Source organism: Lolium perenne, chromosome 3 (genome assembly GCF_019359855.2).
Source record: "Lolium perenne isolate Kyuss_39 chromosome 3, Kyuss_2.0, whole genome shotgun sequence".
NCBI lineage: Eukaryota > Viridiplantae > Streptophyta > Magnoliopsida > Poales > Poaceae > Lolium > Lolium perenne.
In genome coordinates this window covers 178,719,926-178,746,716 of record NC_067246.2, presented here as the reverse complement: position 1 = coordinate 178,746,716, position 26,791 = coordinate 178,719,926, and the positions used below count along the sequence as shown (strand labels likewise).

Here is a 26,791-nt window from a genome sequence, read left to right as displayed (position 1 = left end):
TTTCCTTGACCAATAGAATCTTTGGTTTCCTCTACATTGTTAGACACACAACAACTAGAGGAAATAGAAGCATTTTTATCATGGCCACAAGACAATGCAAGCATATCATCATTAGATTTATTCAAGCAACTTACACATGATATGCAAGGACTATCAACACAAGCATGTAAATCATTTCTAGTGCTACATGTGTTTAAGTCCAAAGATGAACCATTGCAATGAGATATAGATGAAAGATCATCAATAGTAAGCTCAATACCAACATTGCAATTTCCATCACCACTCACCATATCATTACTTTGTGTCTTGCCACACATTGGTGAAGTGGATGGAGATGAGAACTCAACACGGCCGGAAGTGGAAGCAATACAATCATCCTTAATAATATTGGACACATCATATTTGTCTTGAAGCTTTGTCCATAATTCATGAGAGCTCCCAAAAGGCATGATTGACGAAGTAACTACATTGCTCACAACAATGGAAAACACATGAGAAGCAAGAGCATCGAGGCAAGAGTTTTTCTCCTCCTCAAGAGATAAATTTTGAGGATCCTTAGGAGAAGAAAAACCCATGTCAAGAAATCGCTCCATGTCCGGGGACATACCCCGTAAGATTTTAAGCACATAAATTTTCCATAGATCATAATTTGTGCCATCAAATATAAACAAGTTATTGTGCGCTAATCCCCTAACCAACATCTTTACTCTCAAGGCGGTGAAGCCTAAGAATGAGAGACCTTGCTCTGATACCAATTGAAAGGACACGGATGTCGCCTAGAGGGGGGGTGAATAGGCGATTTAAAACTTTTACGAGATGGGCTTAACAAATGCGGAATAAGACTAGCGTTTACTTTGTCAAGCCCAAAGCCTATATACTATTGTTCACCTATGTGCACCAACAACTTATGCTAAGCAATACAAGCAAGTATGTGATAGCAAGATATATATAACTTCAAGCACGATGGATATCACAAGGTAAAGTGCATAAGTAAAGAGCTCGGGTATAGAGATAACCGAGGCACGCGGGAGACGATGATTTATCCCGGATTTCACACTCTTGCGAGTGCTAATCTCCGGTGGAGAGGTGCGGTTGCTTAGTGCTCCCGAACGCCACAAGAGGCTCACCTTGAGGTGTGGTTGCTCGATGCACACCAACGCCACAAAGGCCTCACCCCAAGATGCGGTACTCACACCACACACCGAACGCCACGAAGGCGCCTCACCTAAATCTCCGGTGACCATCGCCACAAAGGCCTAGGTCACGGTTCCACTAAGGGATTTCCTTCGAGGCGGAAACCGGGCCTTACACAAAGATTGGGGCACACATCCACAACTTAATTGGAGGCTCCCAACAAATCGCCACAAAGGCGTAGAATCCGTCTAGGGTTCCAAGAACCCAAGAGTAACAACCTTCTTGCTTTCACCACCACGAATCATCATGGAGAACTCAAACCGATGCACCAAATGCAATGGCAAGAACACCACAACGATGCTCAAGTCCTTCTCTCTCAAATTCCAACAAAGCTACAAAAGCTATTGGGGGAATAAGAGAGGAAGAACAAATAAGAGGAGGAACACCAAATTTCTCCAAGATCTAGATCTACTGGATTCCCCTCACAAAGAGAGGGATTTGATTGGTAGGAATGTAGATCTAGATCTCCTCTTCCTTTTCCCTCAAAAAGATTCAAGAAGCATAGGAGGAGTAGAGGGAAAGGGAAGCTCTCAAGGTCAACAATGGTGGAGAGCACTTGGGGGAAGAGTTAGCTTCCCAAGGAGGAAGAAGGGGGTCTTAAATACCCCTTCCCATCGAAATATGACTGTTTGGGTGTGCTCAGGCCGGATTTTCCGGGCCGGATATTTGCAAAATATCCGGGCCCCAAAAAAACGGCTAAAGACATGAGAAAACTGCTCTCAGTAAAGGGGCCGGATATTTGGCCGGATTTTCCCAAAAACCGGATTTTTCGGGGGGGGGGGGGGGGGTTATCCGCCCCAAACTTGGGCCCGAATATCCGCCCCCCCTGAAAACTGCAGAAACACCAAAACAAGAATGATCATAACTTGAGCATCCGGACTCCGATTTTGATGATCTTGGGCTTGTTTCGAAGCTAGTAACAAGCTCTACAAGATCATGCAGGGAACCATCATAGTCCAGCAAGGTAGGATAGAAATAAATGACGAAAGGTTTGACCTATCTAAAAAAGACATACCGGTAAAACCTCCAACCTTGAAAATGCAACAAGTAGCCCGTGCAAAAACCATTCTTGATGAACTAGAGCTTGTCATGAGAATAAGCACAAGCTCTAAAACATCACATGGATAAGATCCAAATAAATACCAAGAAAGATGATGCAAGGATGCAAAGGTTTGAGCTCTCCGAAGGATACGATCGAGTTACTCACCCGAGAGCCCTCTTGATAGTACGGCAACTAAACTATAAACCGGTCTCCATCTACACCATGAGACCGGTGAGAAAGAAACCCTATCAAGAGCAAACCTTAACCTTACGCATTCCACTTGAGCTTGATGATGACGGTCTTGACCGCAACAAGATGGAACGCCTTTCTTGATTATGCTTGCTTGACGAAGTCTTGTGGATTGCTCCCCCCATAATCCACCATGGGAGAGCTTCTTCTTCGGCGCATCTTCACATAACCATGATCACCATATGGATGGCAAGACTCAAGCAAAGGATCTCTTCGAGATGGCTCATCTTGAACTTGCACTTCATTTCTCCATGGCAAGCTTCAAGCTTATGAACTCTCCGAGTTGGCTCATCTTGAACTTGCACTTCATTATGTTGATGTCTTGAAGTAACTTGAGTGCTCACTTCATCTTCATCTTCAAGACATACTTGACACTTGATATCCTTCATCAATTTCTTCTTATTGCAACCTAATACAAACATGTTGATGCTTGAAGTAACTTGAGGGCTCACTTCATCTTCATCTTCAAGACATACTTGACACTTGATATCCTTCATCAAATTCTTCTTATTGCAACCTTGAAGCCAACATATGGTTCAAGAATTGCCTATGGATAACTCCTACAAATATAACTCAATGCAAACATTAGTCCATAGGGATTGTCATTAATTACCAAAACCACACATGGGGGCTCCATGCACTTTCAGGCGGTTGCTCTTCCGTGGCGGTTCGGCGCTCCATTGCGGCGGTTGGTCGCCGGCGGTTGTGAATTGGAGGCCGATCGAACCTAGGTCGCTGCCATGAGCGCCCGTGGGGACGCGAGCGGACGCTTGGAGCGATCGCCGAGCGTCCACCGAGACGCAAACCTGGCGCATATTTGGGCCAGGTTTGCGTCTCCGCGGACGGCCCGGTCACTTTGCGTCGCCCCGTTGAAGGTGGTGCCAGACGCATTTCCGGTCACGGCGGACACAAACGGTCGCTTAGCGTCCGTTTGCGTCGCGCCGCTGGAGATGCCCTTAGAGCTCTTTAGAAATAGGCTGCACAAATGAAAACGTCCATCGGGGCACGATGTGCTGAAACAAAATAAATAAATATTTTTTATAGGCTCGTGCCGGACCCAAGCCAGGATTTAAGCTCGCGAGCCGAGCTCAAGCTCCCTTTTGGCTCGAAACAATAAACGAGATCGAGCTTCCTACCTGTAGTCGCTTGAGCTCAGCTTGTTGACAGCCCTAAATAAGATTTTTTTTTTCTTTCTTTCCAGCTTATCCATATTTTGAATACCCAAAACTAACCTACATTCGGTATCTGCCAATTAGCAAGTCTTAATTTTTCCCCTTCTCTTTTCTTTTCCTCTCCCTTTTTTCCTTTTCTTTCCCTCCCTCTTCTTCCCCGCCACATCCGACTAAACCACTCCCCCGTCGTTGGCCGACACGGCGCAAAATCGAGCTTTCCCTAGCCAGAATCACGCCACCACACCGGCATGCACCAAATCCTCACTCACAAGGGACGTGGGACTCGAGGACGACGCCCCATGGATGGGGTGGAAGAGCATCTAGCAAGTTCCCGCGCGGCGGCGCCAACCTTGAGATGCCCAACGGCAAAGATTTTGCCACAACATCGAGCAGCAAGGGCTCAATTGCAGCCAAGAACGGTGGCGTGTGGCCCGGGAGGAGGGTGGTGAGGTTTGCGGACTTCCTTTGGGGTGACACGCCGGAAGCGTCGCCGGACCTAGCACCGCTGGGTCGGCTAAGCGCATCAAGTTTCATTGCGTGGCCCTTGTTTGGCTGACATGACAGCTGACCCCCAAAATAATGGGTTATGGAGTCTTACTCATATATGAGTCATTGGCGTCAAATTTTGGATAATGGCTCAAAAAAAATATGGGTATGGGAAATGGGGTCACTTATGGGTAAGCTGTTGTAGGTGTTCTTTTGTGCCACCTTTTTTCCTAATAAGGAAATCATTTTTAGGTAAGCTGTTAGAGATGCTCTAACCAGGATAGCTGTTTGCACAAGCCTACGCTCAAAAGAAATGAGCCCTAACCCTGTCATTCTTGTAGGACTCACGCTCTAACCCTGTCAATAAAACGTTAAACTGTTCTTGCCTAACCAAAAAAGCCTATTCAAGTCACGCTCGCTGGCATCGGCAGTCGACAGTGAGAGATTTAATGGTGCGTACACTATGAAGACTTTTCTTAATAACCCAGCTACAAACACGGTTGGCACACCGTGCAATGTATGTAAGACGGGACGAGTTTAGCACTGTTCGGTCAGCAAAATATTGAAGTTGTTTATTTTAGACAGAGTATAGTGGAACCCTTTCATGTGCATCACTTTCCAATTAGTTAACCATCTCAATTTTGCCATAAAAGGCCATCCGTACCCACCACGAAAGTATAACACAATTCACCAGCACAAAAGAAACCTGGCCTACCACATCGAACTCTTGGGATAGATATCAAAGGCAGAATACAACTTCTGGATGATGAAAACGTCCATGCAAAGGAGGAACTTTTGCATTCACTAACTTGTGAGCTACATAAGTAAATGTACAGGCTTGTCCAAAAGAAACAGCTGTTTCTAACAACATGGGCCCCATAAGACAAATATACAGCCGGGCCCATATCAGGGTTACGATTCAACAACAAAAGGAATTGTTGCCGTTACAAGAGCCATCTCCAGCAATCTAGAACCAAGCTGCTTGTAAGGTGGAACAAAAATGGAACAGAACAATTATCTACCTGGCACTGAGATATGACTACAATTAGCTTCAACAGTGGGGAATGGGGAGCGCTGTCATTCGTGCAGCTTCTCACACGAAACACCTAGCAAAGCACGACAAGGCAGGAAATTAGAAAATTGAAGCAAAACCTGATTATCAGAAATTAAGATAAGCTTGCCATGAAACTACTTTCAGTTATTCCGAAGATGTCGTCGCAACAGCATTGTCATGCCTAATATTCAGTAGCATGATAATTCACAACTAGCTACCAACTTATATTAGGCAAACTACATAATAATTGAGGCAATGTGTTATCAAATGAAACTGTTTAAGGTGGTGTTTGTAAAGTAGCCTAGACCTGTTACTTGTCAATGCGCCAAACTCAGTAAATAGTAGAGGGGAAATGAAGAGTGGACGGTATCAGCTCCATACTGGTTGAGAAAACTTATGGTGCACTGCAGTTCATACTATTGCCATGCATTTGAAATTTTGAATAGAAGGAATAAAGAACCAAACATGCTCAGGATTTGACCTAAACATCTAGCATCACAATTACACCAGCAACGAGTAATAACTTAGATAAGGAGGGATACCTGTACAGTAACTTTACAAAGGAAAGAAATGCTCTACAAAACTTATCAACCTCAAGTGATTCCATCATCATCCTGGTCCAGAATTTGAAGGGTGAGAATATACACTGCCTTGAACGACAGGTCTGTGCTGCTGCTGAGTCTGATGTTGTTGTCGACCCTGCTGTTGCTGCCGCTGGGCACCAGTAACATGCCCATGTATAGGAACACCCCCTGACATTTGCCTTTGCAGCATGCCTTGGTTTGATGCTGACAATGACGCTTCATTTCCAATAAAGGTATCTTGAGGCGAACTGGCTAGCTGTGAGGTCGAGGTAACTGCAGTTGGATCCTGAGGTGACTCTTGTTTCCGCTGTTGTATCGATGAAACACCTGGGCTACCTGAATCTGTACTCCTTGCAATGGACGTAGACAGAATCACCTGATTAGGTTGGACTTGATCAACAGGCAACTCTATCCTACTGTCAGTGTTCATATGGCGGTTTTGTTGCATCATCAATCGTTGGATATTATTATGTGATGGATTCATGTGCCGCTGCTGTTGTTGTTGCTGCGTAGCCAATTGCGATGATGAATGGACTGGAGCTTGATGGGGAGCTAACAAGGTCTGGTTGGGAGAACTCTGTACTAAACCTTGAACGCCAATATCTGATGATTGTATTGGTGACTGCGGTACATGGGCAGCATATACTTTTGGTTGATTCCCAGGTTGAGACACTGATGGAATCAATCCTTTATTACCAGCAAAATACGCTGGGCCCTGCTGCACCATATTTCTATCAGAAACTTGGTTGTTTGAGGTTGCATTACTGCTGCTGGGTTGAGTAGCATCAACCGGAGAATTCTGCTGCATCACATTCCCTCGGCCTAAACTCTTCATAAGCTTAGCTTGCTGGCTACCTTGATTTCGTTGCTGTTGGTTTTGCCTAGACTGCTGCTGAGTCTGTTGCTTCTTCTGCTTATTTGATATACTATTGGCAGGTTGATTGGGAAGCACTGAGCTATCTTGTGGGCTTTGCACAGGGTTCTGCTTCTTATGATGTGAGTGTGAAGATGGGGCAGTACTGGCTGAAGATTGTGGTTGCATTTGTGAACCATTCTGAACATTTGGCACTGTACCAGCTGCGGAAAGTGGGTGCTGTTGTTGGGGCATCATTCCTTGTTGAATGTGTCTCTCTTTAGCCAACCGCACATAAGCCTGATGCTGTGGGCTTGACTGGTTTGCTCCTCGGATATGAGAATGATGTGTATTCCCAAACATGTGCACCTGTTGTGGCATCTGATTTGGTTGGGACTGCTGAACAGGAAATGACTGAACAGGTGAAGATGTTCCGGCATTGGAAAATTGTGTGCCACTATAATTGACAGCCTGGCTATTTCCCTGCGCGACTTGCATCTGATACTCCTGCACTGTCATCTGCCTGTGCTCTTCCAGATTCTGGCCAGGCTGCAAGAAACACAAGTGCAGTGTCAACAATCACATACCAAACAATAGTTCACCACAACTACGCCAAGTGATGCAAACATTTTTAACTGAGTCAAATCAAAAGATTAAGAGATGCAAGTTGCCAAAGCAATCACATTGTAATGAAACAATAGTATCTTTACATTCTTACTGTCTAGATGAGATATCAGCTCCTTTGATTTGTAGGATAAGAAAAGCGCAGCAATAGGAATTCTGCAGGATTGGGATGCGATGTCTACTTGAATCCTATGGGAAGAGGAATTCTCTTTGATTGTGAAGGAATTTTTCATGAGGTCTAACCTCATGCTATTTTCCTATGATCCTGTGAATCAAACGGATTCTGAAGAAAAAAATTCAATAGGATTTCAATCCTACACAAATCCTTTGAAAATCCTATGAATCAAAGGAGCCCTCAGATTTATAATGCGCCATGTTGGGACTAGTACCTTCTTATATCTAGGTAGTAGTCAATCTCTATACACAAAATTATCAGAGAGATGAATACAGTATTTTAGTTCGCTCGTAGTAGTCTTCCGGTCAATGAAGATTGAACAATAGTAGCATGTACCTGGTTTGTCATGATTAGATGTGTAAGAGGGCAAAGACATATAGCTTGGAGGGCATTGAGGTGAGAGTGGTATGTTTTAGCATCACTTGAAAGATTACAAAGTGCCAATATCTACAGCCTTCTCACCAGATGGAAGCTAATCACAAGCATTCAGAAAACAAGCAATTAACAGTTATCTGACTATATTGTAAAACAACTAGTCTTGGTACTACACGTTAACTCATTCCCTGTGGAGAGTCTAAGAGCATCTCCACCGGCGCGCCCCATAGCGACCCCAATAGCCGTTTGGGGTCCGGCGCTGCTTTTGGGTCACACCGGCACGCCCCAAAAGTAGCCAGCCAGTTCTGGAGCCCAATAGATGCGCCGGCAACCCCATGTCGGCCCCTGCCCGCAGGGTGCCGAACGGGCACGCCGGCACCCAATGCCACGTCGGATTTCGACTCTACGACCGTCTCCATCCTTAAATGCGACGCCTCGGATACTCTGCGGTGGGTTGCCGTTAATGAACCCGCCGGTTCTCCACGCGGAGACGCCGCCATAAATGCGATGCCTGAGATGCTCTATGGTGGGTCACCGTTTAATGAACCCGCCAGTTCCCACACACCGGCCAGAGCCCATTCTATTTAGTGCGCCCTACGCCGCACTAGCCTCTACACCACCACCGCCTTCCCCTGCTCCGTCGAACTCGCCTCTACACCACAATGCCACGCTAGCTCGCCACCACATACTCGATGCTAGGCGGAACCGCCGCAGCCCAAAGCCGAGTTCGAGCTTCCAGACTTCAACTTCAATGACTCCAACGACTCTGAGTTCGATGAGTAGAACAAGGTGTTCATAGCAGACGTGGAGGCTGAGGCGGCGGAGGAGGTGGCGTTATGGAGCGACAAGGAGCAGCTCCACGGCGACTAAGAGCAAGCGGCGATCCTAGCTTCCTTCAACACGCAGGGCTTCAGACGATCAAGGAGCAAGCGCTCGAGGAGATCGACGCCCTCGAGATCTTGCGCGAGCAGGCGGCCACAAAGGAGGCAGGTCGCGCGGCAGAGCTCAACGCTCGAGGCGGCCACCAGCGAGGAAACGGCGCTGAAGGCCAAACGCCGCCAGCTAGCTCCGACAACACCTGCAGCCATGCTGCACCACCAGTTACGCAAAGGGGAAGAACGACGACGAGGGTCACGCGCCCCGACTGACAGTTAGTAGATTAGTTTTAGTTTAGTTTAGTTCAAATTTCATTCAAACTTCCGTAAATCATCCTAAATTTGAATGAAATTTTGCATTTTGTTTACATTTGCATGTTCAAACATTTTTTTTAGGGATTCTTATTGGGTTTTGCCGGTGTGTGTAACCTCTCCCCAAATTGGGGAGCAGGTGCCAGCGACCCCACAGCGGGGGCGCCTATTTGGTGCGCACCGGTGGAGATGCTCTAATATGTAGTCAAACTTCCAGTTTCTGCCAAAATTTTGGCAAGTGCGATTAGAAAACTAAATAATTTCAAATGGAAATGAACAAACCCTTTTTCACATTGGTACTTGTCAATCATCAGAGATGTCACGTATGACAAGAAAATTGTTAAGGATCATCAATCAACTAATATATCCATTTTTGTGTCAATTGATCAGCATGTAGCTTATGTGATGCTTACATCTTGAAGAATTTTCGATCAGGTTTTGGATGTGAAACGATTTGTGTGGCCAAGATTACTTTTCAGCAACCTATTTGTACATCACCAATAACAACAGTCAAAATGTTCACAGCACCCCTGTCGTAGTGCTCAGCAACAACAAAGCATTTTTTCCCAAGCAAGTTGGGGTAGGCTAGATATGAAACCTAACAGAAATAAAAGGAAGCCAAAACAAGAACGAGATTGAAAAAGGGAGTAAACTGAGATTCCGGCACATGGATCACTGATCTCCATGTAATCCTATCAAGAGGCAAGACTTTAGGTACATTCCAATTCCGGTGCCACCCCTAGCCTATCGTGAATTACCTCGTTCCTAATCTGGTCCTTTCTTGTATGGCCGCACATCCATCGTAGCATGCGCATCTCTGTAACACTCATTTGTTGGATGTGTTGTCTTTTAGTTGGGCAACATTCTGCCCCCCGGTCTGACTGTCGTCCTATAGAACTTAACTTTTAGCTTTTGTGGGACCTTGTCACATAGGATACTATATGCTTGCTGCCACTTCATCCACCCTGCCTTGATCCTGTGGCAAACATCCTCATCGATATCACCATCGCTTTGCAACATTGATCCCAAATATCGGAAGGTGTCCCTCTTACGCACTATCTATCCTTCTAATCTGACATCTCCGTCTTCGCCACCAACGCCACTAAAATTAAAAAATACTTGCTGCTACGGCGGTTCTACCAACCCATCAATGCAAAGCAGGAGATACGCTGAAATAAAAAAACCATAATATACAGTATGAAAGAGAATGCATACCCGAAGCATCTGCATCGGATCACGCGGCCTCGGCATTGTATTTCCAGGGCCAGTTACAGCACCAGGGCGAAGATTTTCTGAATTTTGCATGGACTGACCATTGCTGGATAGCATGTTTCCAGGCGAAACCATATTTAGCATTCCTGGGGAACCAAGCCTTGTAAAGCCCGGCCTCACAACAGGCGCACATCGAGCTAGTCCAGTCATCATTCCCATACCATTAGCACCAGACATCATTCGAACACCAGGAACAGAAACTCCAGGTTGCTGGAGATTTCTGCCATTGAGCATATGGTTATACTGAATTCTTTGTTGTTCGTCACCCTGTAACGAGGTAGGCCTAGGCACACCATACCTTTGAGCATCTCTACAACAAATATATTTACAGAAACAAACATTATAAGAAAATTTTATTCAATATCAGCAAAAGAGGACAACCTGATCATTTACCTAGAGGGAGCATTCAATGTTGAAGGCGATGACAAACTGCTGCCCAGTACCATACCAGGAGAACCTGGTAGCCTAGCATTCATATTTGAAGTTGGAAGGGTAGGACCAAGTGAACCATGATGGTTCGGAAGCGTTAACACATTTGTATGTGATCCCGGGTAACCAACAGGAAGTATATCCGGGCTTGAAGTTATTGTATCACAAAGATCAAGTGGCCTATTAAAGCTTTGATAAATTAGATAGCAGCACAGAGCATAAATGACCAGTAACAGCTGGATATAGATAAGAACGTATTGAATAACAAAGGAGGCGCCAAGTATATCCAAAATGAGTGGTTTGAAGGGTATGGCACATACGTCAATACGCCAGCAGAGAAGTTGCTTGGGCACACTTGAGAAAGCGCAAGAACATGAGAAGTGTGAAGTGGATTTATTGGCTTAAGCTCCTGGCTTTCCCCCTTAATGACCAAAAGAATACACACATGAAGACAAACAGAGAAGAGAATCATGTCAGCAAGCAAATCCTAATAATACTCAATAAAGGTGACAAACAGAACACACAAAAAAAGCAGCAAATTGAAAGGAAACATCAGAATAAATTTGGTTGCTACGTGCAAGCAAAATTACAACTATATTATACCTCACGCAAAATCAAGACAGTACAAGGTTTTACGAAGGAGGGCAATACTAACCTTCCTGCGACATGGATGCAATCTCTGCCCAAGGAATATTATTTTCTCAAAATGTGTCTTAAGAGTCTCTTCCTCGAACGGTCCTTGAAGGCGCTGAAACAGCTGTCTGGCGCTGCCCTGGTATTCACACGAAGGGTTCATGGTGTTATTGTACAAGAGTTGAAATCTTTTGTGCATCTGCATGCACCTTATTAATAAAAAAAATTGCCTTATTCTTCTAATCTATAGCAAAATTCGATTAAAGCTGAAGCAGATTTGCAGAAATCTTATAGCCAAAAGGTCGACCATCTAGCATTTAACAACCTTTGTGTATACATGCTAACAGGTATAACATAAATGGGATAACAAACCTTTGGAATGCCAGGCAATGTGGATTGATAGTGTTGAGATGAGCCTGAGTCATCTGCGCTGTCAGCACCATCACCAGAGCTTTTATCCGTGAGAAGTTTGTGACGGTCCTTACACTCATCGGGCCTTCTATATATGCACTGCAAAAGTCAGGATGGAAGAATTGACAGTTAAGTAAGCAATTAATAACCACCTTTTCTATAGCCTTCGCACAATCGCACCTGAATATGGTGACAAATTTCATACGGTCATACCACATAAGACCCTCACACAAGAAAGTAATATATATCTCTTCTAAAAGGCACTAACATAAATTTACCAATCGGTATACATTGCTACAACAAAATGAAAATAACGTTGACCGTGACAAACTGAATTGTACAAGGAGCAGTTGCATGATGTTGGGAAAATTTTAGAAGGTTGATATTACCAAAAAAAAAAAAGTTGTAATCAGTTATTACCTTCAGTTGGACAATGCTGTTCAGTGCATCGCTAACTAATTCCCAGTTTTGATCCATATCATGTACAAGCACAACAAGAGCCTGGTATCTTTAAGATGTTAGATGATTTCCGCAAGAGTGTAGCAAGATAGGGAAAATAAGTAAATTCAAACATAGAGTAACCTGATCTTCGAAATTTGACCAAGGACAACCAGGACCGGAGTGGCCAGCAGCCATCTGACAAAGAGATAAACATTTGAGATAGTTGATGAGCAAAATGGCTAAGATGGACATGTTTTTCCATGCTAAATAATTATCTTAGCTCAATTAAGGCAATTAGGCAGAAAAACATAAGGTTAAAGATCTACTCAGAGGTTTGGCTCAAAGCAGAGTGGACGGTTGAGGCAATTAGGCAGAAAAACATAAGGTTAAAGATCTACTCAGAGGTTTGGCTCAAAGCAGAGTGGACGGCAGCCATATAACAAAGAGATGAAAATTTCAGGAATTGATTGATGAGCAAAATGACGGAAACAGACATGTTTACATGCTAAATGCTCCCTCCATTCAGGAATAAGTGTACATTTAGTTTTTGTCCTAAGTCAAACTTCCTTAAATTTGAACAACTTCCTTGAAAAAAGTACGAACATTTATGACACTAAATTAATATCACTAGATCTATCTTGAAATGTCACATATGTTGCTAATATTTTCTATGAAGTTGGTCAAACTGAGAATGTTTGACTTAAGACAAAACCTAAACGAACACTTATTCACAGATGGAGGGAGTAATCATCTTAGCTATAGTGTAAAGAAAAAAGGTTTTGACTTGTAAGGGAAAAGATACAGCATAAAATAGTGTATATAGCTATACGCAGATAAAGGTGTAAAATACATATACTACCAGAATGTCAAAATGTATGGATACCTTCAGGCCTTTACTTTTTCTTCCACGATCCCGATTAGTGATGATCTTTATAATCTTCGTCGGGTTTACCATGTTACTCATTTGTGATGCCACCGGAGATGCCAGTGGACCAACTGGTGTAAGAGCATCTAATGAAATATCAGGTGCTGGATGCAACAATTTAATCTTCTTAGAAGCGTGACCATTTACTGCTGTTGATAAATCAGCATTTAACATGTGAGAAGTTAATCTTGTGTCCTCTCAAATAAGAAGTATTTGTTCTCATGTTATACTTGCCAATAGAAATTTGATATCTGAAGCAGAGACAAAGAAAGTTACCAGTATTACCATTCGGATCAAACTGATAAGCCTCCGGTCTCTTCTTCAAATAATCCTTCTGGTATAGAAAATAAATAGTATCCATCAGAGATTAGTGAAACTACAAGCTTATTGTATTTCTATTCAGAAATGCTCGATGGTAGTCAGAACTTCGGAAGCAACAGTGTTGTGTAGGTTCACTGAACCCCCTACAGTACTCTCTTACCACAAGACTAGAATAGATTAAAACCCATGACTCAAAAAAGGATGACTAAATTTTTGTTATGCACGGTTCATTTTTGTGCCCTCGAACATCATTTCAAATAATGTTCACTAGTTTGTCGATAGAAAACATTGTCTAGTACTTCTTGGTGAAGTGCCAGCATTTAGTTTAACTTTATCATGAGATACTCCTCTTCCAACCAGGCCCTCATGGATTGACCATAAGAATTTTGTCTGATTAATCACATAGAGATAAACATAATACTGCTCATACTAAGCACTCAAATCAACTTAAGGTCTAGGATCATGGGCAACACCCTAAAACATCAGCAGAATGAACTACCTCTACAAACACGGTAAGCAAAACAATTAAGGGAGTTGCCATTGAGAATTTGACCTTTCCAGCCATCAAGGTATAGGACTCGCTCACACTTTGTGGTGCCTTGTGCCCAGGGTACTTAGGCTTTTTCTTCTTTTTAGACTTTGCAGACACCTCACTGCCATCATACATTAATTGTTTGTCAAAATCAACAGTGGATTCAATATCTGCATTCTTCCTGGGGAAGAATCCACCATGTAACGAACTTTGATCATCCTGGCAGGAGTTTGTGTCTCCGCTAGAGGCATCTGTTTTACTTGTGAACTGAGGGGTTCCGGCAACACCAGCAGAGAAGGGGCTTGCAACTCGCTGTCTAGCAGCAGTCCGTATGCGTTTTATAGGAATGGAAAGGAAATCTGGAGGTCTTTTGCCATTTGATAAAAATGGTTGGTTTCCTGTCTTGTTCTCCAAGTATGGATCATAAGACGGGTCAATACCATTATCATACAGTCTTGTGCCATTCATCCTCTGATGCATCTGTTGTTTCTTCTTATGACCCGATTTTGATGCCAAACCACCATCATATGTTCCAGGCAATAAATAAGAGTACGCCTCGCCTTCATCACCATACCCATTCTCCCTATGTACATCTAAACAAAAACGAAGCATTGATAAAAGCATTTCATCATAATACAGGTACTACGAAATAGTAGTGGTGGTATTTAAACCTGGAACAGAATCGCATGTAGATGGCTCATAATCCTCCTTATGTCCAGTGTTAACAAGCCTCTGCAATGCAAAGATAGTTAATTTGACAACAAAAAGGTTAAATTTGGAATAAAAATAGAATGATGCCAATGGTAAACATAAACATGGATACTATATGTGTGATTACTCAGTTTATAGAACATCTTACAGAAGTTATGGACTTGTGGGAATCACAAATTTTCTTGTTAGTGATTTAATATTAAGAAGATAACAGGTAATACCCAATATCCTCTGAGCCCACAATGCCAACTGAATTCTTGAAAGCAACAGGTGCGGACTTTAAATGCGACAAGTCAAGAATTTTATACACTTCATGATTCAAGACCAAGGTGAAACACTAAATAGTACTGGCCCCAATTAAAATACAACATTTTAATAGAACACCCCCGAGATGGAAAAGGGGCACAAAGAAATTATTAGGTGTTGCTGTAGTGAAAGCACCGCCTTACCTTATTATAAACAGATTGATACTCCACTGACTCTCTGTATGCATGCATTGCACCAGGGGCTACCTCATAAAAGAGATGTGTCTGAAAATAGGAATGCATCATTGATAAATATTTAGGTAAATTATGTGCCTGTTCTTCTCATACTAACAAGAGTGGCGCCAGGCTTTCTTGACCAGGTCACATAGAATGAGACGTGATGCAAAAAGGTGCAAAGAAAGAAAAATATCAAAAGCATATAGAGCCTGGTGGATTACATCTGAAAGTTCAGCCGGCACTTTTAAAATGCCAAAATCATTTAGCCTCTCTGGAGTTGGTGGTGCTTCAGCTAATGAAAGACAAGCGGACACATTACAGTTGTACTCCAGAAACCGAAGAGCGTAACTCTGAATAGGAGACTGATGGGACCACTTAGACTTCTCGTGTTCAATGGATTCGCCGCCCTGTTCAAATTTATTGATCATGTCAACCTTGCTGTTGCGACTTGCAAACATATCAAGCCCAATAAGTCAGTCCAGAACAAAGCCTATGCAGATTACAAGAAAAACGCCAGCATGAAGTAACATTTGTAGCTATTTCATTCTGAGGCTTATGGAAAGACAAGACATCTGAAACCATTCTAGGCCGTATATGTAATACCATCAGAGCCAACAAATAAAAAAGTATAGACCATCAATGTTATAATGGTTAATACCAGTTCTTTTTCTGCTTTGATCCCAGCTGGCTTCATTTCTTCAAGCCCCTTTGATTTCTCTACTTGCAACGCTTTAGGAATCTCACCACTAGTGGTTCGTAAAGTTTCAGCTGAACGCCAAAAATTCACAACGCCCTTGGACAGAATTCTAGCAACAGATTTCTGCTTTCTGTAGACATTAGCTTCTTCAAACGATGCCCGGCCACTGGAGGCGATCCAGTAGCACATCTGGGCTGCAGCTGCACTTCTCCACAGACGCTCCTATTAAGTAGAAAAGGTTAGCCTATACATAATAAATACAGTCAAGAATGTCACACAACAACGTAAGAAACATTACAGGTCAATAAAGAAACACAGATCACTTGAGAAAGTACCTGCATGAAGTCATTTGACATCCAAGCCATCTCCTCAAGAACAAACTCCCAGTGGCTTTTCCGCTTCTTCTCCAAAGAAACATTGCAGAGAGCTCGTTCACCAGCTCTCTTAATGTTCACCTGTCAAGTAATGACTTCTTTTTCAGAAGTGAGAGAACTAGCATGAAAGGAGAGCATATTATATAACCTAGTTGTACCTCTATAAACCGAGCCCTTCTAAGTATAGAATCATCATATTCCTTCTTTGTCATGATAGAATCTTCACATTCCTTCTTTGTGATTGTTGTGTCATTTCGGCTACATTTTGTAACACCATTGTCGTTATTAACAGAAATGTTTGTTGATGGCAAAGGATTAGGCATATCCTCTCTGAGTGATGCAGGGGGCAAATCAACCGAAACCAACTTATCAGAACCACTCAAAGCACTAGAACATTTGTTGTTTCTATCCAAATCAGAAGCTGCCTCCTTATCTACTTTGTTGTAATCAGAAGTAGCAAGACATGTCTCCTTTTCTGTGTCAACTACATTGTTACAGACTTCAGCTTCATCTTTCACAGCAGCGCTGACTTCTGGTTGTACAGGAGTAGAACTGTCAATCAGCAAGCTACTGCCTTCCAATTGACCAGGTCCAATGTTACTCAATCCTTCATCAGAACTTTGACCAATCTTCATTGATAAACTATCATTTCTACCTGGATGCTCATCAACAGTCTTAGTGGTATCTGTGCAATTCATGTCCACTTCGTTTTCACTAAACCTAGCAGTTTGTATGGCAGGGTGCAGAACAGAAGCCTCAATTTCCATATCATCTGCATGAGCATCAACCATGCTTTTGTCAGAATTGCTGTTACCTGCCTTTTCGGGAGTGTGCGCTTCTCTGAAGATTTCGCTGTGTTTAGATGGGAAAGAAGTTGTCCTTGAAGAAGCTTCTTTTGGAATAGAATGAAGAGACTCTGCAAAAGCAGTTACATTAGGCATCTGGCCACCTCCAGTACGCTGTGAATTACCAGACACATTGTTTGATGAGATTTCAAGAGCTAGCATGTCAGCTTTGTTGTTCTTTATTTCATGTTTTTGTTCATGATGATTGCCTTCATGAATTGCTTGAACACCTCCCACCTCCAGTACCACCGGATTGTTTAATGGTACATTCTTCAACATATCATTGCCATTTGAGCTTATTGGTTTCGGACGCTCAATGGATGAGCCATCATAATCATCATTTTCTGCTTCTTGCACTACCCCTCTTGCATCTCCTCGCTGAGAACTTAAAGGAGGAACTGGTGGAGTCCTAACGGGCACAGTATTTGCATTGTCCCTGCCTGACTTTGACCTGCGTCGAGCATACGCTTGGCTCTTTGCCCCAAGGCGGAACAAACCGGAATCTTCAACTTCTTTCACACTAATTTGACCATCATTGCATAAAGACAGCTCAGGCTGAGGCGTGATTGTTCTTTTAGTGCCGCGTTTGACAAGTTTGTCCCCACCTATGTTGCTGGTATCTCCATCTAAGAGCATAAGATTATCGGCTGTGTTGGCTTCACGACACGATGAACTTCCTGGTCTGCCACTACTTTCAACCGAATCTCCATGAGGTGATGTGTCAAATGCAAAACTGCCTTTTGCTTCACTGCAGTCGGTGCAAAGAAACAAAAGGCTTAAATCAACCAATAATTATGACAATGGTATCACATGGTAGACCAGGAACTAATTATCACCTTATCACATTTTGTTCGGCTATCTGATCTGTGACAGAAGTGGAGTGTACACTGAGCGACGCTACGTGTCCAAGTTTGAAATCCAAGGGATTGCCTCCCTGCATAATAGGTGCATAAACCAGGGGAAGAAGACAGCGCACTAACCATCATAATAATGTTGTTCCCACGTACGTACCTTGACTAAAAACTCAAGCTCCCTCCTCCGTTCTTCACGAACGTCATATTCCTGCCTGAAGTTTGTGTATATAAGAGTATCAAGTACCAATGGAGAGGGTAAACCAGTCGAAAACAACATTGTGGTCGACGTACCTCAGCTCCTCCTGAGCTTTCTCTATGGCAACACGGCGAGGGGAATCTTTTGTGTCCGTGCTGACACCGCATTCAACAATTCCTCCCATAGAGGAATGCTCAGTATCCAGTGGACCACAGAAGCAGGCTTTGCCCATACATCACTTCAAGCACATTTCACTCAGAAACTTGGAGCCATCCAGCGCGCGTATCCTCCTCGCGAACACACAGAACACCAAGATATAAAAAAAAATGGCCTGTAAACAGATAGACTGGCATAAACGACATATCAACAAAAGAAACAACAACAACAACAACAAGTTGGGGTAACAGCAACAACAACAACAACAACAACAACAACAACAACAACAACAACAACAACAACAACAGCAGCAACAACAACCAAGCCTTTCAATCCCAAACAAGTTGGGGTAGGCTAGAGTTGAAACCCATAAGATCTCGAAGCCAAGTCATGGTTCCGGAACGTGGATAGCTAACTTCCACGCACCCCTGTCCATGGCTAAATCTTTGTCGATATTCCAAACCTTCAGGTCTCTCTTAACGGACTCCTCCCATGTCAAGTTTGGTCTACCACGACCCCTCTTAACATTCTCAGCACGCTTTATCCGTCCGCTATGCACTGGCGCTTCCACAGGCCTCCGTTGGATATGTCCAAACCATCTGAGATGATGTTGGACCAGCTTCTCTTTAATCGGTGCTACCCCAACTCTCTCCCGTATATCGTCATTCCGTACCCGATCCTTTCTTGTGTGGCCACATATCCATCTCAACATGCGCATCTCTGCTACACTTAACTAGTTGGATATGTCGTCTCTTCATTGGCCAACACTCCGCGCCATACAACATCGCAGGTCGGATAGTTGTCCTATAAAACCTGGCTTTTAGCTTTTGTGGCACTCTCTTGTCACAGAGTACGCCAGAAGCTTGGCGCCAACCATCCTTGATTCGGTGGCCCACATCTTCATCGATATCGCCATCCTTGTGCAACATGGACCCCAAATATCGAAAAGTGTCTCTCTCCGGTACCACCTACCCATCAAGGCTAACCTCTCCCTCCTCGTGCCTAGTATAACTGAAACTGCACCTCATGTAAACCTTTCGACAGAGTTGGCCTCCACAACTCTAACTTTCTATTAACCCCCGTTGGGCTATCATCGACTAGCACCACATCATCCGCAAAGAGCATACACCATGGGATATCTCCTTGTATATCCCTTGTGACCTCATCCATCACCAAATCAAAAAGATAAAAAAGGATTTTAGCACACATATGCCACATGCCTTGGCTGCTCAATCAAAGAATGAGCACACAACATGACAGCATTTTTGCATAATCGATCAAAGGAAACATGCCGACGGACAATGTGAAGATTATAGCCAATGTTACATTAATAACAGGGCATGTCCCACATAACAGGGACAATATGCTAACATCTCACACGTTTATAGGTACACACAGTCAAAAGTATGGTGCACTTTAAGACCACGCATGCCAACGGCTGTTTTATGCGCACTACCAAATATGTAGAGAAGACAAGCATGAGAGCATCTGTAATGAAGCACACGATTCAAGAGCAACAGTACTCGCTGAAAGCATCTCCCGCAGCACCGCGGCTACCTGAATTGCGAGTCTAGGCAACGGAGCAAGGCAGAGTGGTACCGAGAGGAGCGTTCGATTGAGCAGGGGACGCACCTAGACAGCCCTGCGCCGGGAGCTAGGGTTAGGGTTTGGAGCAGGGGAGCCTGGGAGAGGCAGGTGGGCGCGCGGGTTCCTGGCAGTCGGAGGGGGCGCCGGGGGAGGCCGCCGAGGAGGCGTGTGCCTGTATTTGGCTGCCGGAGGCAGTGGCGTTCGCCGGAGATGGGATGCGGTGGGGCTGCTCGCGGGCTCGCGGTGATGGGTGTACGTCGTGGTATGCAGGCGAGGCTGGGCAGGACGAAGGAGGAGGGAGAAGGGCTGGGCTGGATCCGTGCGGGCGGGCGGGCGAACTGGTGCAGTCTGACCCGAACCGATCGGTTCGGACTCGGAGTTTCGGCTGGCCTGCGACGCGCGCGGTCGGGCTCGCTGTAGCGGGTCGCATAGCTACCCGGACCGGGGTTCCTCTCCTAGATAGTGGCGGAACATACGGCCCAACCTAGACCGGCCCAATTATTTCTGACTGGGCTAACTTCTTGCTTCGCATGGGCCATCTAACAGGCTTAGGTACCATTTGGGAGACCGGACCCGGCCGAATATGGTCCCAAGACAGTCCGCGATGCTACAACTAATTACACCAATTATTCTAAAAAAAACTAATTACACCAATTTAGTCCTACAACTCATCTATGATGTGAAGATTTTTTAAATATACGAGTGTCTAGGATGGGGCGCGGACGAACCGACCTTTTTAAATATACGAGTGTCCATGTTAATTTATGTCTTCCCTCTTCTCCCAAATTTAGGCATCTATTATCAAGTGCATCCTCATCTCCAGGTTCAACAATTAGTAATCTCACATGGTTGTCAACTTGTCATTCACATCTGTATCAACATTGGTCATTGTCATATAGAATTTAAAATCACTACCACTTTCTACCTGTTCTAACACAAATTATTGTTCATAATCAGCAACATGTATCAGCTATATATAAAGCGAACCAACTGATGTAGTTGATCTTGCCATGTTTGTTGGATTGATAAGATCGCCTCTCTATGTCCTCTGAAAATCCGTGTGATCTACAAATATAGCAAGAGTCTTGTCAATATATGTGGCATTGATCATTTCAATCTGGTTTGCATCAGTGCCTAGATGTCTTAAGCCATCAATGAGATATTTCCTTGGATATAACCGGTACATGTGTACCTTGTGGTCTCTCTCATATCCAATGGTTTGAAGACTTTCATCAGTTTTGTGATCTCTCTCAAAACCGGGGAATTTTTGGCAGCCTAATTAGCTGCAATATACGACGTCTATAACATTTTTTGGAGGGTTTTTTTTATCAATAGAGCTTTGTAAGAGGGAGACCAATCAGGTGACACATGAGCTTCCTAGGGATGCTCACATTTGTAGTAATTCATGTTAGTGAGTCGATGAACCCTAGGTTTATTATTACCGCATGCTTTTCGTAAAAATATATAGAAAAATAACACCTCAAATTTGTTGAATATATAAGCAAATATCTATATGAAATAATCCGTACGAGTAATTGATAAATCATGACTACGAAAATAACAAATAAACTAATCATGCAGACTAGTAAGGTAGATGAATAGATCACATGTAAACAAGACAAACTGATCGCATCTACCACAGAAACTAGAAGAAGAAACTCTAACAGAAACTGAAAAAGAAACGACAAGATCACATACTTAGCAGCAGCGTCGTTGTCGCCCATGTTGAGGTTGCCGAAGAAGTCACTGAGGTCCAGGAAGAAGTTGTCGGTGTGGAGGAAATCGTCGTCCGATGACGACGTCGTGATGCCAGTAGTTGTGCCAGAGCGCTCCCCAAAAACCTGATTGCCCCTCACCCGTACAGGTTCACGAGAGGCAGGGTTCCGGAGGCCTACTGTCCCGCCAGTCGGTGCACGCCGACGGACGGGATGAGGAAGACGAAGGCGGCGGCGCAATGAACTGGAAACAGGTAGTCGCATATGCGTCTGGTCGATGCGGCTAGGGTTGCGCAGGATCTTATGTACTGCGGTTCGGGAAGGTCGTGGGACGCAGACCTCGTCCGAGTCGGCACAGCCACGATCCAGAAAAACCGGAAGGCAAAACGGCTGAGTAACGCGTCTGTTAATGACTCAAAACTGATTACAGGATTAATTTCCCAAACAGCAAAAAGATAAGCTCGGCTCGGCGAGATTCCCGCAACCCGCGGCGCGTTGTGACGTGTCGTGACGAGGCGAGTGATACGTCTCCAACGTATCTATAATTTCTTATGTTACATGCTAGTTTTATGATAATACCTACATGTTTTATTCATATTTTATATCATTTTTATGTATTTTCCGGTACTGACCTATTAACAAGATGCCGAAGCGCCAGTTCATGTTTTCTACTGTTTTTGGTTTCAAAAATCCTACACAGGAAATATTCTCGGAATTGGACGAAACAAAAGCCCACGGTCCTATTTTCCACGGAGGATTCCAGAACAGCGAAGAAGAGTCGGAGGCGGCCAGCAGGGGGGCCACCCCATAGGGCGGCGCGGCCAGACCCCCTGGCGCGCCCAGGTATGGGGAGCCCACCCCCTGGCTCCCCCGACGCTACCTCTTCGCCTATATATTCCTTCGTATCGGAAAACCCTAGTACCGAGAGCCACGATACGAGAAAAGTTCCTGAGACGCCGCCATCGTCAACCCCATCTCGGGGGGTTCTGAAGATCACCTCTGACACCCTGCCGGAGAGGGGAATCATCACCGGAGGGCTCTACATCACCATGCCCGCCTTCGGACTGATGCGTGAGTAGTTCATCCTTGGACTATGGGTCCATAGCAGTAGCTAGATGGTTGTCTTCTCCTATTATGTCATCATGTTTAGATCTTGTGAGCTGCCTATCATGATCAAGATCATCTATTTGTAATGCTACATGTTGTGTTTGTTGGGATCCGATGAATATGGAATACTATGTCAAGTTGATTATCGATCTATCATATATGTGTTTTTTATGATCTTGCATGCTCTCTGTTGCTAGTAGAGGCTCTGGCCAAGTTGATACTTGTAACTCCAAGAGGGGGTATTTATGCTAGATAGTGGGTTCATGCCTCCATTGAATGCAGGACGATGTGAGAAAGTTCTAAGGTTATGGATGTGTTGTTGCCACTAGGGATAAAACATCAATGCTTTGTCTAAGGATATTTGTATTGTTTACATTACGCACAGTACTTAATGCAATTGTCTGTTGTTTGCAACTTAATACTGGAAGGGGTGCGGATACTAACCCGAAGGTGGACTTTTTAGGCATAGATGCATGCTGGATAGCGGTCTATGTTCTTTGTCGTAATACCCTAAGTAAATCTCATAGTAGTCATCATGATATGTATGTGCATTGTTATGCCCTCTCTATTTGTCAATTGCCCAACTGTAATTTGTTTACCCAACATGTTATTTATCTTATTGGAGAGACACCACTAGTGAACTGTGGACCCCGGTCCATTCTTTTACATCTGAAATACAACCTACTGCAATCATTGTTCTATGTTGTTCTTTGCAAGCAAACATCATTCTCCACACCATACATTTAATCCTTTGTTTTCAGCAAGCCGGTGAGATTGACAACCTCACTGTTAAGTTGGGGCAAAGTATCTTGATTGTGTTGTGCAGGTTTCACGTTGGCGCCGGAATCCCTGGTGTAGCGCCGCACTACACTCCTTCACCAACAACCTTCACGTGGTCTTCATCTCTACTGGTTCGATAACCTTGGTTTCTTACTGAGGGAAAACTCGCTGCTATATGCATCATACCTTCCTCTTGGGGTTCCCAACGGACGTGTGCTTTACCGTCACAAGGAGCTACTTCATGGCGTCGTTGCAAGACCCGTCACGCGCAAGCAGCAGCGAGGCGTGGCGAGGCGGGCGGCGGGGGAGAAGGAGTGCGCGAGGGCTCTCTCTCTTCTCACTCACTTACTAGGATTAGGACAGCCCATCTTATATACCACTCCAACTCTCTCCCAACTAGCAATATGAGACTAAACTTTAGCTCCCACTAGTGTTGCCACTGATTTTTTGGAATGGGCCATGTGAGTTTCAGAATTTGATAATGGGCCATGGGCCAAAGGCCAAATGCCCAAAATTCCAGCAATCCCCCACAAACTCTCATTGACACATCTCATCAATAAGTTTCCAGAACATTGTTTTATATACCGGTATGTCGTGGAGACTGTTAAGTTGAACTTCCACTTAAAGCTTCATATTACACTAGATTGCAACTTGGATAGTGGACTGTGCCTTGAACTACAAGTTTTCTGCGCACTAGCTTCATACAAAGCCTAGACCGATACTAGGCTGCCGCGAGACTTCCTCGCGGTTTGGAGCTTATATGTCATACTCCTGGGCCTTTCATGAGTTTACCAGAGAGCATCCAACTCTCATAGATCGCGACGTTTAACAATCAGACTCATATAGGTGTGTTCTTCAAAAGATGTTCTCTAGGACAACATCTCTGCTAAAATAAGCCACTTAGAACACATTAAGATAATTATCAACCTGCCATGCAGATTAGGAGAGTATTGCATCTTATGGACTGGTAAAATTGCTATAAGGATATATACTCTCCTCCCAACTGACCAACAGCATGTCTCCCAGCTCTAATTCACGGGATCTCCGATCACATAGAGTGGGTTACCACCGTGGGCAGCTCATAGTGTGGGTCTCATACCCATCTCCCTCGATGCATTTTCTATCATATTTCGTGATAGTCTCTTTGTGAAGGGGTCTGCCATGTTTCTAGACGTATGGATATAATCCAACGCTATAACTCCGGAGTTTCTCATTTTTCTGACAGTTTTCAGTCTCCTCTTCACATGCCTTGATGACTTCATATTATCCTTCGAACTGTTTACTTTGACGATCACAGTTTGATTATCACAGTTCATATGAATAGCGGGTATTGGTTTCTCAACCACAGGTAAGTCCATCAAGAGCTCACGAAGCCACTCTGCTTCAACAGTGGTTGTGTCTAATGATGTGAGTTCTACTTCCATAGTTGACCTTGTAATGATGGTCTGCTTGCAAGACTTCCAGGAAACAGCGCCACCTCCAAGTGTAAACAAATAACCACTTGTGGCCTTAGTCTCATCAGCATCAGATATCCAATTTGCATCATTATAACCCTCAAGTACCCTTGGATACCTAGTATAGTGAATGACATAACTCGCAGTGCCTTTCAAATAGCGCAAAACTCTCTCAAGAGCATGCCAATGAACATCTCCAGGTCTAGACACAAAACGGCTGAGTTTACTTACAGCAAAGGAGATGTCAGGCCTCGTGGCGCTGGCTAAATACATAAGCGAGCCAATGATTTGCGAATATCGCAATTGATCTCTAGCAATTCTTTTATTCTTACGAATTATCACACTAGGATCATAAGGCGTTGGAGAAGATTTGCAGTCGCTATACCCGAAGCGACTCAGGATCTTTTCTACATAGTGGGACTGAAGCAATGTAATCCCACCATCGTCATCCTTCAGCAGTTTGATGTTTAATATCACATCAGCTACTCCCAAGTCCTTCATCTCAAAACAACGAGATAGGAACTCCTTGACCTCCTTAATCACAGTAAGGTTGGTCCCAAATATCAATATGTCATCGACATAGAGACAAAGAATAACTCCCTCGCCCCCACCATGGCGATAGTATACACACTTGCTTGTCAGCTTCGTTTACAACAAAGCCTTGAGCGGTTAAAGTTCTTTCAAACTTCTCATGCCATTGCTTAGGCGCTTGCTTAAGCCCATATAAAGACTTCAATAATTTACACACCTTTCCTTCTTGACCATCTACTACAAATCCATCAGGCTGCTCCATATAAATTTCCTGTTCAAGCTCTCCATTTACGAAAGCAGTCTTAACATCCATTTGATGAACGAGAAGACCATGTGAGGCAGCCAAGGATAGTAGCACTCGAATGGTAGTCAATCTGTCAACAGGTGAATATGTATCAAAGAAATCTTCACCTTTTTTCTGGGTATAACCCTTGGCCACAAGACGTGCCTTGTACTTTTCAATAGTACCATCAGGCCTAAGCTTTTTCTTGAGCACCCACTTACATCCTACAGGCTTGCACCCATAAGGACGATCAATAAATTTCCCAAGTTCCATTGGCTAAGATGGAATCCATCTCGCTACGGACAGCTTCCTTCCAGTAGTCGACATCCAGAGATGCATAGACTTCTGAAATAGAAGTGGGAGTGTCATCCATGAGGGACAAAATAAAATCATATCCAAAGGACTTTGCAGTCCTCTGTCTCTTACTCCTTTTGGGAGCTTCATTGTCATTCTCCACAGGATTATCAAAGTGTTCTATAGTCATGGTAGGTTCAGGAAATAATTCCTGAGTAGATGAACTGGGCATCTCCTGAATTGATAAGCTAGACGTTTCTTTCATAGGAAAGATGTTCTCAAAGAAAGTCGCATCATTCGACTCCATAATTGTACCAACATGCATGTCGGATACCTCAGATTTTACTATCAAAAATATGTAGCCAATGCTATGAAATGCATAGCCCAGAAGAACACAATCCACGGTTTTTGGTCCAAGCTTGTTGTAACACCCCAAATTTCAAAACAAAGAGAAAATGAATTTCCTTTTTCCAAAAATGAGAACCAACAAAAACTTTTCTAAAATAGAGTGCTATGCTTAGTGCTCATACCTAATATTTGTGTTTTGCCATGATGAGTGTTATTATGCTTATGTGATAAACCCTAAAACCCTAAAGTGATCAAGTGAAGATCACAAACCAAATAAAATCAAAGAGAAAGAAATCAAATAAGAAAAACCTTAAACCCTAACCTGCTCAAAAATCAAATTGATCTATTTTGAGAAACCTAAAATAAAGGAAAAGACATATGTGGGCATATAGCCCTAATATGGATGTTTTGAACTCTA

At 43.8% G+C, this 26,791-nt stretch overlaps 1 protein-coding gene across 5 annotated transcripts; it reads right to left on the bottom strand.

Moving 5' to 3' along the window:
• Positions 1-4,907: 4,907 nt before the first annotated feature.
• On the bottom strand, positions 4,908-20,183 carry LOC127342722 (chromatin modification-related protein EAF1 B). Of its 5 annotated transcripts, none has more exons than XM_051368724.2 (22): positions 19,907-20,183; positions 18,214-18,449; positions 18,080-18,134; positions 17,905-18,002; positions 16,382-17,816; positions 16,185-16,304; positions 15,811-16,071; positions 15,374-15,559; positions 15,120-15,200; positions 14,631-14,691; positions 13,981-14,552; positions 13,341-13,440; positions 13,065-13,255; positions 12,323-12,376; positions 12,161-12,241; positions 11,702-11,839; positions 11,352-11,468; positions 11,017-11,117; positions 10,661-10,876; positions 10,211-10,577; positions 5,740-7,183; positions 4,908-5,249 (listed from the first exon to the last, which is right to left on the bottom strand). In XM_051368724.2, exons 2-21 carry the CDS (start codon positions 18,348-18,350, stop codon positions 5,807-5,809), a joined length of 5,748 nt encoding a protein of 1,915 aa, XP_051224684.1. In that variant the 5' UTR covers positions 18,351-18,449; positions 19,907-20,183; the 3' UTR covers positions 4,908-5,249; positions 5,740-5,806. The 5 variants fall into 5 exon arrangements, with proteins under 5 accessions (XP_051224684.1, XP_051224685.1, XP_051224686.1 ...); XM_051368725.2 differs by having other exon boundaries at positions 13,383-13,440; XM_051368726.2 differs by having other exon boundaries at positions 13,065-13,252; positions 13,383-13,440.
• Between the last annotated feature and the right edge of the window lie 6,608 nt (positions 20,184-26,791).

What these genes read in the sequence shown, in the direction of transcription:
- LOC127342722 (XM_051368724.2), bottom strand. Translation starts at nt 18,350, where the DNA reads ATGGGCAAAGCCTGCTTCTGTGGTCCACTGGATACTGAGCATTCCTCT. An exon ending in TGCATCCATGTCGCAGGAAG is followed by an intron (nt 11,118 to 11,351) that starts GTTAGTATTGCC and finishes TTGGTCATTAAG; the next exon opens with GGGGAAAGCCAGGAGCTTAA. An exon ending in ACATTGAATGCTCCCTCTAG is followed by an intron (nt 10,578 to 10,660) that starts GTAAATGATCAG and finishes TATTTGTTGTAG; the next exon opens with AGATGCTCAAAGGTATGGTG.